Raw genomic sequence first — 13,181 nt, forward strand, 5'->3', positions numbered from 1 at the left:
ACTCGTGTGGAAGTCTGAACTATCAAAGAAACCTTTTTCACAGTGTGAGAACAAACCATGGTTTGTTTGATCCTGACCGAGACCAGCTCCCTGGTTCTGACTAAACTTTGGTCCGTCGGTCTGGATCATGGTTGGAGGAGCATTACACACCTGTTATTTGGTTCAGATGAAACTGAACAGTCTGAAATTCCAGGAACAAAATGTCAAAGTACCCTAAATTAAACCAATATAATTATTGTTTGAATCTGAGTGTTTTTCACATGTCAACTTTGGATCATCTTGAAACAAAGAAGACTGCTTTGGTTTTGCCTGTAAACAAACAAATGTTAGCTTGTGTTGTGTTGAATTATTATTCTGTTTTGTTTTCTGTGTGAAATCATCTCTGCCGGTAGTTAGTGGCCATTTAAAAGTGCCTCCTGGTACTCAGCCTTAACAATCTCTGTCTGCTCTTTTGTTTGGAGGCACAAACAAACACACAAACACACATACACAAACAGACTCAGACAGAGAACACACACTCATGATAACAGGTTTTGCTCTCAGCTCAGGAATGCTGGCGTTTACGGCTTCTCATTTAATGGCTTCAGCGGCCATTCGGAAAGAGAGACATGGTTACTTTATGCAAAGTGAAAAATATCTTGACATTAACTCACATACACATCCATGCCCACATGAATATACAGATGCAGACCTGCATCTACTTTTACCTCGCCGTGACAGACGATGTCCTTGAGAGATGGTGACGGTAATTCATACTAAAAGCCGACCGGCTCACACCTGAATTACTCTTCTCCTCCCTGAGGCATATGATGTCTGTCTGCTTTGGCCTGTGTGTACTTTTAGGTTTGTAAGCTCATCCAAAGGGTTTGATGTAAATCCTTTATAGCATCTAAATAAAAATGTCATGTAAGGGCACCCCTAAACATTTCCAAGGGGAGATTTTTTTATGAACAAACAAGCTTATACCTTTTTAATTTCACAAACAAATATATTTATTATTTGTGGTATTCATTTGTTATTCAATGGATGTTAACTGTAAATATTAAATACTAACATGGTACTCATATAATACTTAATGACATTGTAAACTATTGGAATTGTGCAGTAGTTAACCTATAAAGGCTTTCTGTGAACGCTGATCTTTTACTTGCTCACACCTCTAATTAAAACTATTAATTAACAAATATGTCACATTAATGACTTGGCTTAATTAGATAAATGGCTTCAGGTAGTATTCAGACCCCTTCTCTTTCTGCTACCTTCATTGGAAATTTTATATCCACACTCCGTACCCAATGATGACAAAGTGAAAACATGTCTCTGGAGGTTTTTGCAAATGTATTAACATGAAAATTCCGACCCTTTTCTGTGACACTGCAAAAAAACTGTTTGCTTTATTTATCCTTGACATGTGTCCAGAGCTTGATTGAATCTACCTGTGACAAATTAAATGGATTTTTCATAGTTATGAAATGCACACGCCTGTGTATATGAGGTCCCATAATTCACACTGCACGTCAGAACAAAATCCAAGCCATGAAATCCAAGGATAGAATTACTGCAATATTATTATGACTCGGTATATATCAGGGAAAGGGTATGAAATGGAATAATTTCTACACATTTTACTGTTCCCAGGGCACAGTGGCTTCAACTGTTGTGGAATAGAAGATGTTAGGAAACACCAGGACTCTCCTGGACCTTGCTTTGTTAAGAGAGGGGACCGATAATCCAACAGTCACTCTGAACAAGCTTCAGAAAACCTCCGTAGAGAGGGAGAACCTGTCAGGAGGACGTTGATCTCAGCAGCGTTTTATCAGTCAGGACTTTATGTTAATGCCGCCAGACTGAAGCCACTTTGAATAAAAGGTGTATGCCAGCCTGATTGCAGTTTGCCAAATGACATTCATAAGACTCTGACAGCATGAGAACAAAATCCAATGCTTGACAAACCGCAGGCACTGCTCCTCACTTGGCTAATACCGTCCCTGCAGCGAAACATGGGGATTGCAGCATCATGCTATGCAGCAGCGGAAACTGCAAATCTGGTCAGAATTGAAGGAAGGATTAATGTAGCCAGCAGAGAAGTTCTTTAAGAAAACCTCCTTAGCGTTTACTATGAGGCAACAGTTCACCAGTCAGCATGACCAACACAACTCTGGATTCACTTAGGAGACAATTCATTGAGTGACCCAAACTGTAATTGCTTCCCCTGAATCAGGGGTTCATAGTTTACACTTTTGTAAATGTGTTGTTTTTGCTTTTCATTGTAAATCAAATTGCAATAATGTTTACAAATGTATTTAAGCGTCATTATGGCTTATCAAATGTAGACTGATTGTCAGAAATATCAATTAATTAAGCTAAAACAATGTCTATCTATCTATCTGGTGTGGCTGAACGTCATCAGTTTGTATTCAGTGTCTGTGGCTCTATTTTTTTAATAAAGAACATTTTGTCATTTTAATCTTGTGTAAAGTTAAACAGGGACAAACTTTCCCTTCTGGTGGTGACAATGGCTCCCCAGGTGAGGGTGTACCAGACATTGAAACCGCTCACTCAAAGTAAAACATTGCTGGAAGGCATTTACAGAGTTCAAAACTTGATTTCCCTGAATTATCTCAGGTACAGGAGGATGAGTTTCTAAGGATTATGGAAAGGCATTAATATTCTCAAATGATTCCCTTAGATATCTAATGCAGTGGCAGTCCAAAAGGAAGTTAACAGCGAGGTAAATAATCAGGGGTATTGGCATGTACAGTAGACAAAACGCTTGCTACAACTTGAAGTCGGCTTTACGTTTTTTTCCTATTCTCATGAAAATCCATCCACTTTTCATGAATGATATAATCCTGCAAATCCTCTACGTCCTGAAATGACATTTTAGAAATCGGTGGTAGTAAACTGACAGCATTAACGCCCACAGTTACACAGTGTAGGCCTGAGCTGTCTGTACCACACTGCCAGACACTACATGTGTATCGCTGGGTCAGAGCATACACACCCACTCATCAGGATCCGCACCGTCCTCAGCTCCCTGTGCACCACTGAAAAAGGGATTACAGTGAAGGATCAATCTTCAGACAAACACACAATGGAGATACGGAGGCCGGCGAGCCCATTGCCCATCTGGTGCAGGATTCTCCCTCTTTCAAATAGGTGATATCCAGAAATGCATGAACTGTGTTGTATGGGGGATGCAATCATCTGAGTGCTGTTCAAGGTTACACTTTATCAGTCTTTTTGCTCAGCAGCAGTCCAGATATAACATGTCCGAAATTTTTACCAGTTAAACCAAGGTCTTCCTTTACTGGAGCCTTCAAGAGCAACAGATGAATCCAGTTTTGAATCCAATTTTTTTTGTGCACCGATTATTTCACGACACTAAACTCTGCTAAATTTAACGGAAGGTCGAGCCCTTTCTATTGATGGGTTTTATAAATTTGTCGTATCAAATTATGCAAACCTCTAAATGGGTTTTATGAAGTTGTATTTCTGCCAGGACGTGAATTAAAGATTTCGCTTACACATTGATTTATATGCCAGCGTTAGAGTAGGACTATGTCAGAGAGCCATAAATTCAAAGTGTGAGTATGTTTGTGTGTGTTTACCGTACGAGTTAAAGGTTAAAAACACATCCATGACAATCACGGGCCTAGAGAGAATCAGAAATGTGTCACTTGTTAATCTTTATCCTTTATGAGATGAAAAAGAAAACGTACATCATTGTATGTCACTGGTATCCAGACCAAGTATTTTCATTTTGTTCAGATGCAAACAGTAAACATTACATCATTAAAGAATTTTATCCTATCTTGATCTCCTGAAATATTTTTCTTTTGGTTTAGATTACCTTTGCTTTCTCTTATCTCTGTATTTTCAGTTACAGCTCACTCGCTGAACGAGATGTTCCCCTTCAGTGTGAGTGGTTATATAAACATTTAATAATAAATCAATAGCGTCAAAAAAAAAGAAGAAAAAAAACAGAAGTGAGAGCAGCTTTCACAGCATCAGTATCACTGTCAGTTTAATCTCCCGTTCCTTGAATGCATACAAAACAGTCCTTCCAATGGTAGCCGGAGGCTCTCAACCCTCCTAATCCCTAATCCAAGGTCTGGGGCAGATTAAAAGGAACCCTGGGGACTGGAGCCCTTCAGGGAGGCAGGGGAGGATAAACGGAGGAGAGCGCAGGGGGGGGATGTGGATAAAATTGACGGACAAAAGGATGGGAGGATAGTTACAGGGAGAGAGAACAGGCCTGTGTGTGGAGGATGGAGAGACGAGTGGACGTGTGATGGATGGATACAGGGAAGGGTTTGACAGATGAAAGGATCCTGTCCCAATATTTGAGGCGAACTATGTCAACAATGTGTTTGAAGGGAGGACGAGGATTCTCCTTCGAAGCTCACAACGACAGAGTCAAGTCGTTCGTGGACATGTGTTGCTGGCAACCATGATGACCGGCAGCTCTTGTTGAAATAAGAGGTCTGAACAGCCCGTGGCAGAGCTGCGGTGGGGCAGATTACCTCTATCTACCTCTCTGTTAGCCCCCCCCTCTCCTCCTCCTCCGCTGCCCACAGAGACACATCTCATCTCTCCTTCTCCAAGGTAATTCCAGACGGTAGATGCACGCCCCGGCTGGCAACTGCTGCTCATAGTTGCTGCCTCTTCCTCTTCTCTCTCTCTCTCTCTCTCTCTCTCTCTCTCTCTCTCTCTCTCTCTCTCTCTCTCTCTCTCTCTCTCTCTCTCTCTCTCTCTCTCTCTCTCTCTCTCTCTCTCTCTCTCTCTCTCTCTCTCTCTCTCTCTCTCTCTCTCTCTCTCCTGGGTCTCCTCCCTATCTGTCTCTGTCCCTCCTCCTCCTCTTCCTCCTCTCTCTCTCTCTCTCTCTCTCTCTCTCTCTCTCTCTCTCTCTCTCTCTCTCTCTCTCTCTCTCTCTCTCTCTCTCCCACATGCAAGCGGCATACCTCCTCTTCACCAGCCAACGTGCGAGCCGAGGCTGACGCGAGTACCCGCAGACGGAGTGCGGACCGCCCGAGAGTCGTTGCGCGCATCCTCGATTCTTTTTTTTCCTTCTTCTTCTTCACCCTTCCTCTCTCTCATCTGTTCCTCCTCCATCCTGACGCAGAGAATAACACGCGTGTGTTTCGGAGCTCCCCATCCATACCCTCCATCCGGCTCTGTCTCTCTCATCTCCAGTGGAAACTAGAGACAATTTCGGGAATACGGGTCCTCTCTCTGTGTGGCTGGTGCCATGTGACAAGGCTGTTCCATCATGTGGCACGTCTCTCTCCTCTCTAACTAAAGTCGCTGTCTGCGTAATCTGGAGCCTGATACATCCAAAGCGGGGCCAAGTGGAGGAAAGATAAAAAAAAGCCCCTGGGGAAATATGGAAGTTTTGGCGTTGGCTTGGTCCGCTGCTGCGGCTGCTGCTGCTGCTGCTGGTGATTTGGTGATTGGTGCAGGGGGAAAACTGCGTCGCCAGATCTGAGAGCCTGGGATTCTCGGGGTCATTACAGCAGGACCCGCTTCTCAAGATAACTAGGGTTTCTCCACCTCCACCCCCCCCCCCCTCCTGACGATATTGAAGAGGGGCTCAGATTTTATTTCTCCAAACGAGCGGCCACACATCTCCCAGCTCCCTTCACTTCGCCTCGACGCGTCGGCGTTTGGATGCAGCTTCTGTTTCCTCTGCGGCTCCGCGCCTCTCTCTCTCTCTCTCTCTACGCTCGCCCCACACTATGATTTCATGCTGGTGAGCATTTCAACAGGGTGCCAGTGAGTGTGTGTGAGTGTGTGTGTGTGAGAGAGAGAGTACCCGGGGATCTCTGCTGATTCCCCCCCTCATCGTCCAGTGAGGAGCACATCAAGGAGCCAGATTACAGGGAATTTCCTTGATGGACTAATACCAAAAACAGAAGCTCCGGTTTTTTCGGGATTTTAACTCGCTCTCACTCCCAGAGCCGTGGTTTCCTTTTATTTCTCTTGATTCTGGGTGAGGGGGACCTACATGTGGACATCATGAAAGTTACCTCCGCTGTGGTGCTGCTCGCCGCCGTGTTTTGGAGCCAGGAGTGGAAGTCGGTGCTCTCGGATTCAATCATCCACATCGGTGAGTTCCTGCGCTTTCCTCTCCGGGGCACAATGAGGCTGTGTGCGCGTCTCTCAGCAAAACAGACTGGAGGTCTCAGCCTCGATCTGCGACGCTTCAATCACAGCTCTGATGGCGATTCCTATGACACCCTGTGCTTATTACCGGGGCTTGTTTCTCCGGGTGAAGGATGTAGATGCGTCTTTGGCACATCCACAAATTGATAGAATCCTTTGCGCCATCGTGGGCATGATGTCAAGTGAAGTTTCCCTTTAAGTTTAGGGGATTATCGAGCATCAGTGGAGTAATGTAATTGTCTTTTAGTCAGTGTGTTTGTAAATGTGGATCTGAGGTTTGGCAATGTCAAGGGAAGGGACTGCACTTCCACAGAATCCTTTACAGGAGGCTGCACAATAATGGCTATATGTGCACAGCATGTACGAAAAACAGGTGGTTTGGGGATGGCGTGATGCTGCCCAGCATGGAGGGACATTTTCTGCAAATGGGTTTTTCCTGAAGCATAATGCCATTACCGTCTAACATCGTGAGCCACTGCAGTGCCAGGAGGAGAGAAAGGAAAAACCCGTTTAATGCCCTTTAACGTCTTTTTTTGTGTGCCTTCCACCACCACCGGCAAAGTGTGGCACTGTTGTGTTGAGTGTGATGTCGACATCAGGGAGCGATGTAGGAGCGCCCCCGGTTCCAGCTATAGGTTAGAGAGAGAGAGAGGGAGAGAGAGAGGGGGATGACGCTGGACTGCGTGTCTTGCAGGATGAGGACGCGAGGTGGTGGTGGTGGGCACACACAGTCATTGCACAACTCTGTGGCTTGGTGTGGGCATGCAAAATAGAGGGGGGCATTGTGTAGGTGCATGACTGACAGTGATGGGCAGACACACAAACACACACACACACATGCAGCAGGATGAGCAACTCTCCACGCTGAAATGTTTTTTTACAACCTGGTATAGCCTAGGTCTCATCCATATTTCAACAGGCACTCTAAAGCATGTACAATATGTAAGACATTATGAACCACCAACGTAACCCAGTACATTATGCTGCCAGCCAGAGAGGCCTGACCTGTTGGATCCAGTTAGACTCTGACTGTAGCCGACAGACAGAGGCCAGTGTCTTCTCTGGGCTGCAGACCAAGCTGATGCTTCATATCAGGCTCCCAGCAGACACATTACCAAATGAATGAGATTTACACAGGTTAAGTTGGCAGATAATGCATTGTGTCGTGTTTGCAGACACAATAATTGCACCACTCAATGGTGGGCAAAGACAAGAGAGAGAGCGTTGGGGGGGTGCAGGACTGACAGTGACAGTGAGACACACATACACACCCACATGCAGGAAGCTGACCACCCATCCACTTGACTGTTTTTCACCATGTTGCATAGTTAAAGGGTCATCCATATTTTAAAAGACACGCATGCACTTCAAAGCACATGTATGTGACACATTATAAACCATCAATCTAACCCACTTATGCTGCCAGTGAGCAAGGAACTGACCTGTTGGATCCGTTTAGACCCCGGCTTGCTGGATTTGCAGAACACACCTCCGGCCAATTTAGTGGCTACCTGAGTCCAACTGGCCAAGAGCTGGATCAGTCCAATGTCTTCACTGGGCTGTAGACCAAGCTGAGGCTTCATATCAGGCTCACAACAGCAGCAGCAGCAGCATTACCAAATGAATGAGATGTACACGGGTCAAGTTGGCAGAGAATGCATATCATCTTGTTTGCGGGCCTGTCAATCAACCCAGCTTGAAATCTCGCGGATGAACCAAACATCCTCCACAGAATATGCGAGTGAGGAAGTGATAGTTGAACTCGATTGTTGTGGATTTTATTTTGAGATTTCGAAAAATTGGGTTATGCAGAAATTCTGGCGCAGAGCAGCAGGGAGGCTGCTGGTGTGTTAGTAAAGCCACACATGCGCAGAAGCCCGCAGGCCGGGGCTGTGGGCCCGACGGGGGTGGCACAGTAATCCACTGTTTAGACAGATCACCCTGTGACTGAATGGTTTGATCCCAGCAGCAGCCACATGTTCAGCAATAGTCCCGCAGCAGGACACATACAAACTTCACCTGCTCACTGACTGTAAGTTAGATAAGAGTGTTCGCAACGTGACTAAAAACCCCCCCTCGGTTGTGAGACGTTTTTAGGCTCAGGGATCTGCAGCTATGTAGGCTAACTGCACCAAGGTTGTTGTCAGCTGCTGAAAGTGGGTCAAGGTTCCCTGGATGTGCGCCGCCTGCTCTCTGTTCTGTACATCTCTGCTTACTGAGACTCTATTGTTTTCAAACATGGTGTCTCACTCGCTCCAGGCTACATATAAGCTTAGCCAAGGTTTTTTTTTAACAAGAATCTATTACAGAAACATGCTGATATTGAGCTTTGCTCTAAGTCTCCTTCATTGTGATTGTTCATCAAGCTAACCCTAACCCAAGAATACAACACCAGCAAATTGTACAGGTCTCAATAGCAAACATAAATACACACGGCTCCTGATCATCCTCAGTGTTAAGGTTTATCTATCTGCCTATATACAAAGGGAATAGTAGACATAAAAATGGATAGATATATCGTACCACACAGTATTTCAAGAGTAAGGGGGGCAAATTAAGCCGTACAGACACAGGATTTACAGATGTAGAGGCCCTCAAATCACCTCCAGTTTGCAACATAATCCATACAAATCCCAGATATATGTTTGAGGAGCAAATTTAGTGACATGGATAATGAGAAAAAAACAGCGATTCCTCCTTGACCCTGTTGTGGAAACCAGGCCAGTGAGTGGTGTCCAATTAGTAGAATAGACAGCGAAGGCTATATGCATATAGTTTACTGGTTCCTGGTTAGTTCCAGCTCCCTTTAAGGAGTGTATTAGAGGTGTTTTTTTTGCATAAACAAGCACATGTGAGTGTGTGTGTCTGTGAGTCTATGTGTGTGTGTGTGTGTGTGTGTGTGTGTGTGTGTGTGTGTGTGTGTGTGTGTGTGTGTGTGTGTGTGTGTGTGTGTGTGTGTGTGTGTGCTCGAGGACAAAGCAGCAGTGTGGGCGGTTGTGTGGCTGGTGTGATTTCAGTCACTGTGTCTTTTTTTCCGCTCCCTCTCTCCTCCACCTTATTTCTAATCAATAGTTCATTTCCCTGCTAGCCGCAAGTACTTTGAATCACAACAAAAGGTTATCACCCCAAAAACAATACTTCTCTTTTCTCATTCTGCCCATCTCTCACTCTCCTTTCGCTCGCCCATCCATCCTCATCCCCGCTTCCTCAGCAGACCTCGGGAAACAACACATAAAACAGCTGGAAACGAGTACATGAGCGGGTTTTGTGATTTGCTATTCTAATTTGCGTTGATGCTTCTCAGACGTAGAAGCCACACAAACAACATAGTGATTTCCCCTTTGTCGGAATTGGAGATAATTGATATCCATGAAGATTCTCCTTCAGCAGGCGGCAGGCGTGTCACATTGGCATGTCAGGAGTAATCCCCCTTTAATCTCTAAGTTGCCGCTAAAGATGGAACAAGGAAAGAGAGGGAGAGATCGACAGGCGAAGAAAGATGTGTATCAAAGAGAAAAAAAGATGGAGAATGGAAAGCAGAAGAGAAAGTGCCATCATCATCATCTTCCATTCTTTAGCTGCCATTACGGAAAAACCTGTGGCATCCTGTAACAGAGCTGCCATTATTCTTGAGATACGAAGAGTCGTGCCCATCAGACGTTTTCATCTTGCTCTGTCCAGGCATTAAATGTTATTGAGCTGTTGGGGAGCTGGCACCACTGCCTCACCCCTCTCTCTCTCCCTCTCTCCCCCTGCCTCCCTCTGTCCCCATCCTTCTTTCTCTCTCTAATGATCAGCATGCAGCAGGAAGGGGGGGGGGGTTTGCTTGCCTCTTGGCTATCACCGCATCGTGTACTGCATGGCAATGGCCCTCTGCTTTATGAGGGCGCCTCGTATGGATTCTCTAACAGAAAGAGAGAGAGAGAGAGAGAGGGTGAGGGAGCACGCATGTGTGTGTGTGCTCTTGATTAGCTACACTCAGAAAGTCACTGTGATTTATGCAGCTAGATTAAGTCACCGCTTCCGAGTCACACTGTTTTTTTTTAGCCATGCTGTGTCAGAGTGCATCCGCTGGCTCACCCTCGTTCAAATAATGCATCGGCTCAGCTCTCTCTCTCTCTCTCTCTCTCCCTCTCTCTCTCTCTGATGCACTCACAGGCACCGTTCTGATACCCATCACTGAAATACAGTATATTAGATTTCTCCTAATGAGAAGGTGCCTGGTCGGAGCCTACAGATTAATACCAGTCAGAGATGTCAACACATTTCAAATACCAGGGGCACGATTTTTTCGAAATTAATACAAAATGGGTTTATGTGACACAATGTCTCAATGCACTGCTGCATGTCTGTCCCATATTACATCTGCTTCTATGGTTATTGTTCTTTTCTGCATTCATTGCTCCTGGCTAGATCACAGCCCGATAGAAAACTGAATGAACTGAAGACGGGAGGATAACACGGTTTGCCATGCTATGTTTTCCTGCAAGCACCAACACTTTGTGCAGTTAATCATGGGAGCCATTCTCTGCTAATTATTGATCAATGAAATATTCAAAAGCTTTTTTGCCAAGATCTATGTCATGTCAGTTCCGTGCATTACGGGCTGCAGAAATCTGTTCAGCTCATAATCTCCTACATTAAGCAGAGAAATCTCAGCAGAAGAATCAGTGGGCTTAATGCATGTGTGAGTAGATGCATTGAAGAACACTACACTTGTAAATGAGCCATTGAGTGGTTTTTGGCCATTTGGCAGGCGGTTTTACTTAAAGATATCTGGCCAGGAACTTTGTTGAATCATTGAAAAATTTAATTCATCACTGTCAGCTCATTTTAGAAGCCCCTGTGGAACACTTCTCGAGCACTTCCTCGCTGTGAGGAAGCAGGGCTACCGGGAGTGATACTGAGCTGAGGAGGAAACACAGAAAATCCAACTCTGCAGGGATTTGGTCTAACAGACCGTGTTGCCTCTGCAGTCATTTTTTAAAAATTGTTGGCATTTCATTCAAGGACTTCACGAAACATAACTGGCTTGATGCTGTGCAGAAAGGAGGACAGTCGTATGTGTGTGTGCTAGATAACTCAGTTTATGTCTCCACTTCTGTGTTTCACTATCAAGTTTGTATAGATATGTATCTGTGGCTCCAAAACGGCCAATGAGTGTGACATTACAGACTAATTCCAGAAGTCTTTATCATTTTGTTTGCACATTTTGACCCACAATGTCTGTGTGAGCGTGAATGATGACTTATGTTAGATGACACCGATTTTGCCTTTTGATACTCAAATTTCAAACTGTAGATGTTTTAGAGTTGCATGATTCACTCTTGGGATGCACATTAAACAGGATAGTTCAACATTTGCATGGGGCACTCCATTAATGATGCACAAATCCAAAATACTTTCTTTAATTAGAGCAGCAATTCGTTTTTACAAACATTTTAAATGATAACTTGGCACCAATCTATGTGCAGTCTGTGTCTGTCAAGACCAAACTACGCATTGACACATAATGGAAATGTCTCTTCGATCATCATCTAACCAGCTGTTTTGGACGTGTTTTTCAATCTGTATACTGCATCTCACACTGTAAGCATTGGGAAACTTGTGTCATTTTATCATTTGTGGTGTGAGGTGATGAAGGGGCCAAACAAAGAGGGAGATTTGTCCTGGCATGGCCTGGTTTTTCTTTCACCGTAGTGCTATTCTGGTCTTTTCCATGGAGAAGGATTTCTGAACATCCCAGTGTGTGTGTTGTGTGTGTGAATGGCTGATCTGCCTGGTTTTGTCTATGAGTTTCACAGCTGTCAACAGCACTTCCTCTTCAGAACTATCAACTTCTGTGTGTGCGCGAGCGCGTGCGCACATGTACTTTAATCTGCGGTTATGCACCCATCCTGAAGGGTGGGGGCTCGGCAGTGTGCATTAAATGCGTCATATCTTTTGAGTTATGTATCTACGAGAGTTGACTGTTGTGCTGGTCTATGCTATTTTTGACTGGGAAGATTTAGCACCTCGCAATTCTGTGTTTTATAGGATTTCATATATATGTGGTGTGTGTGTGTGTGTGTGTGTGTATGTGTGTGTGTGTGTGTGTGTGTGTGTGTGTGTGTGTGTGTGTGTGTGTGTGTGTGTGTGTGTGTGTGTGTGTGTGTGTGTGTGTGTGTGTGCGCACAGGAGAGAGTTATGGTTCACGCAGATGTAAACCTTGTGCCTGGTTTGTGTACGTTTTTGAGATATTTGAGACTGTTGGGTGTCCTGTTGTGGAGGAGACAGACAGTAGCTCTGACGTTTGTACCTGGTCACTGAGGCAGAACCTTTAACAAGGCCACAGAGACAGAGGGAATATGTGTGTGTCTGTGTGTGTGTGTGTGTGTGTGTGTGTGTGTGTGTGTGTGTGTGTGTGTGTGTGTGTGTGTGTGTCTGAAGTGAGACAGTCCAGCCCAGCTGAAGTTGTTTCATCTCACGGCAGAAGTCAGTTTTGCAGGTAGAACAGACCAGATGGCCCGGCAAGGTCTTGTACTACGCAAGCCCGTGTTCCCGGATGATTGTATTGTGTGTTTGTGCTCATCCGACCCACACAGTCACACGTGCTTAACGTCATCGGAGGACAGGAACCTTTGTTGTTCGCTAAAACAGGTGTCAGGCTGCTTATTGTGGAGATTGATTTAAATCGCTTCTGTGAGCACAGAATCATTCCCCTCTTGTTGTGTTTGTTTCATATGAATTTATATGGAACAAACAAGAATAATGGTCGCCACATCTTGTCTGAATAAAAATCCATAATAATACATATAGTAGCACCTAATGTTTTTACCCAACTTAATTCCCTGTGAACATTTTTGATCCTTTATCTGCTATTCATGTCCTTTTGGCCTCAAAAAACTGAGCTCATGCAACTCGTCTTTCAGTAAAAAAAAAAATTCCACCTTATTTTGACCACAACAAATGATCAGATGTGATATACTGTGCTATTTTTCATAGACTACTTTGGGTCAAAGTTTAACAATGACATC

General features: G+C 44.6%; 1 protein-coding gene across 1 annotated transcript in view; it reads left to right on the plus strand.

Annotated features, from left to right (window-relative positions):
• The first annotated feature begins 6,018 nt into the window (after window positions 1-6,018).
• The window catches only part of grid2 (glutamate receptor, ionotropic, delta 2), a 436,646-nt gene continuing 429,483 nt past the window's right edge, over window positions 6,019-13,181 (plus strand). The window contains exon 1 of the mRNA XM_061071705.1: window positions 6,019-6,109. Within this exon, the coding sequence (XP_060927688.1) occupies window positions 6,019-6,109 (91 nt within the window). The remainder of the gene's footprint in view (window positions 6,110-13,181) is intronic.

The sequence above is a fragment of the Limanda limanda genome, chromosome 5 (assembly GCF_963576545.1).
Source record: "Limanda limanda chromosome 5, fLimLim1.1, whole genome shotgun sequence".
Taxonomy (NCBI): domain Eukaryota; kingdom Metazoa; phylum Chordata; class Actinopteri; order Pleuronectiformes; family Pleuronectidae; genus Limanda; species Limanda limanda.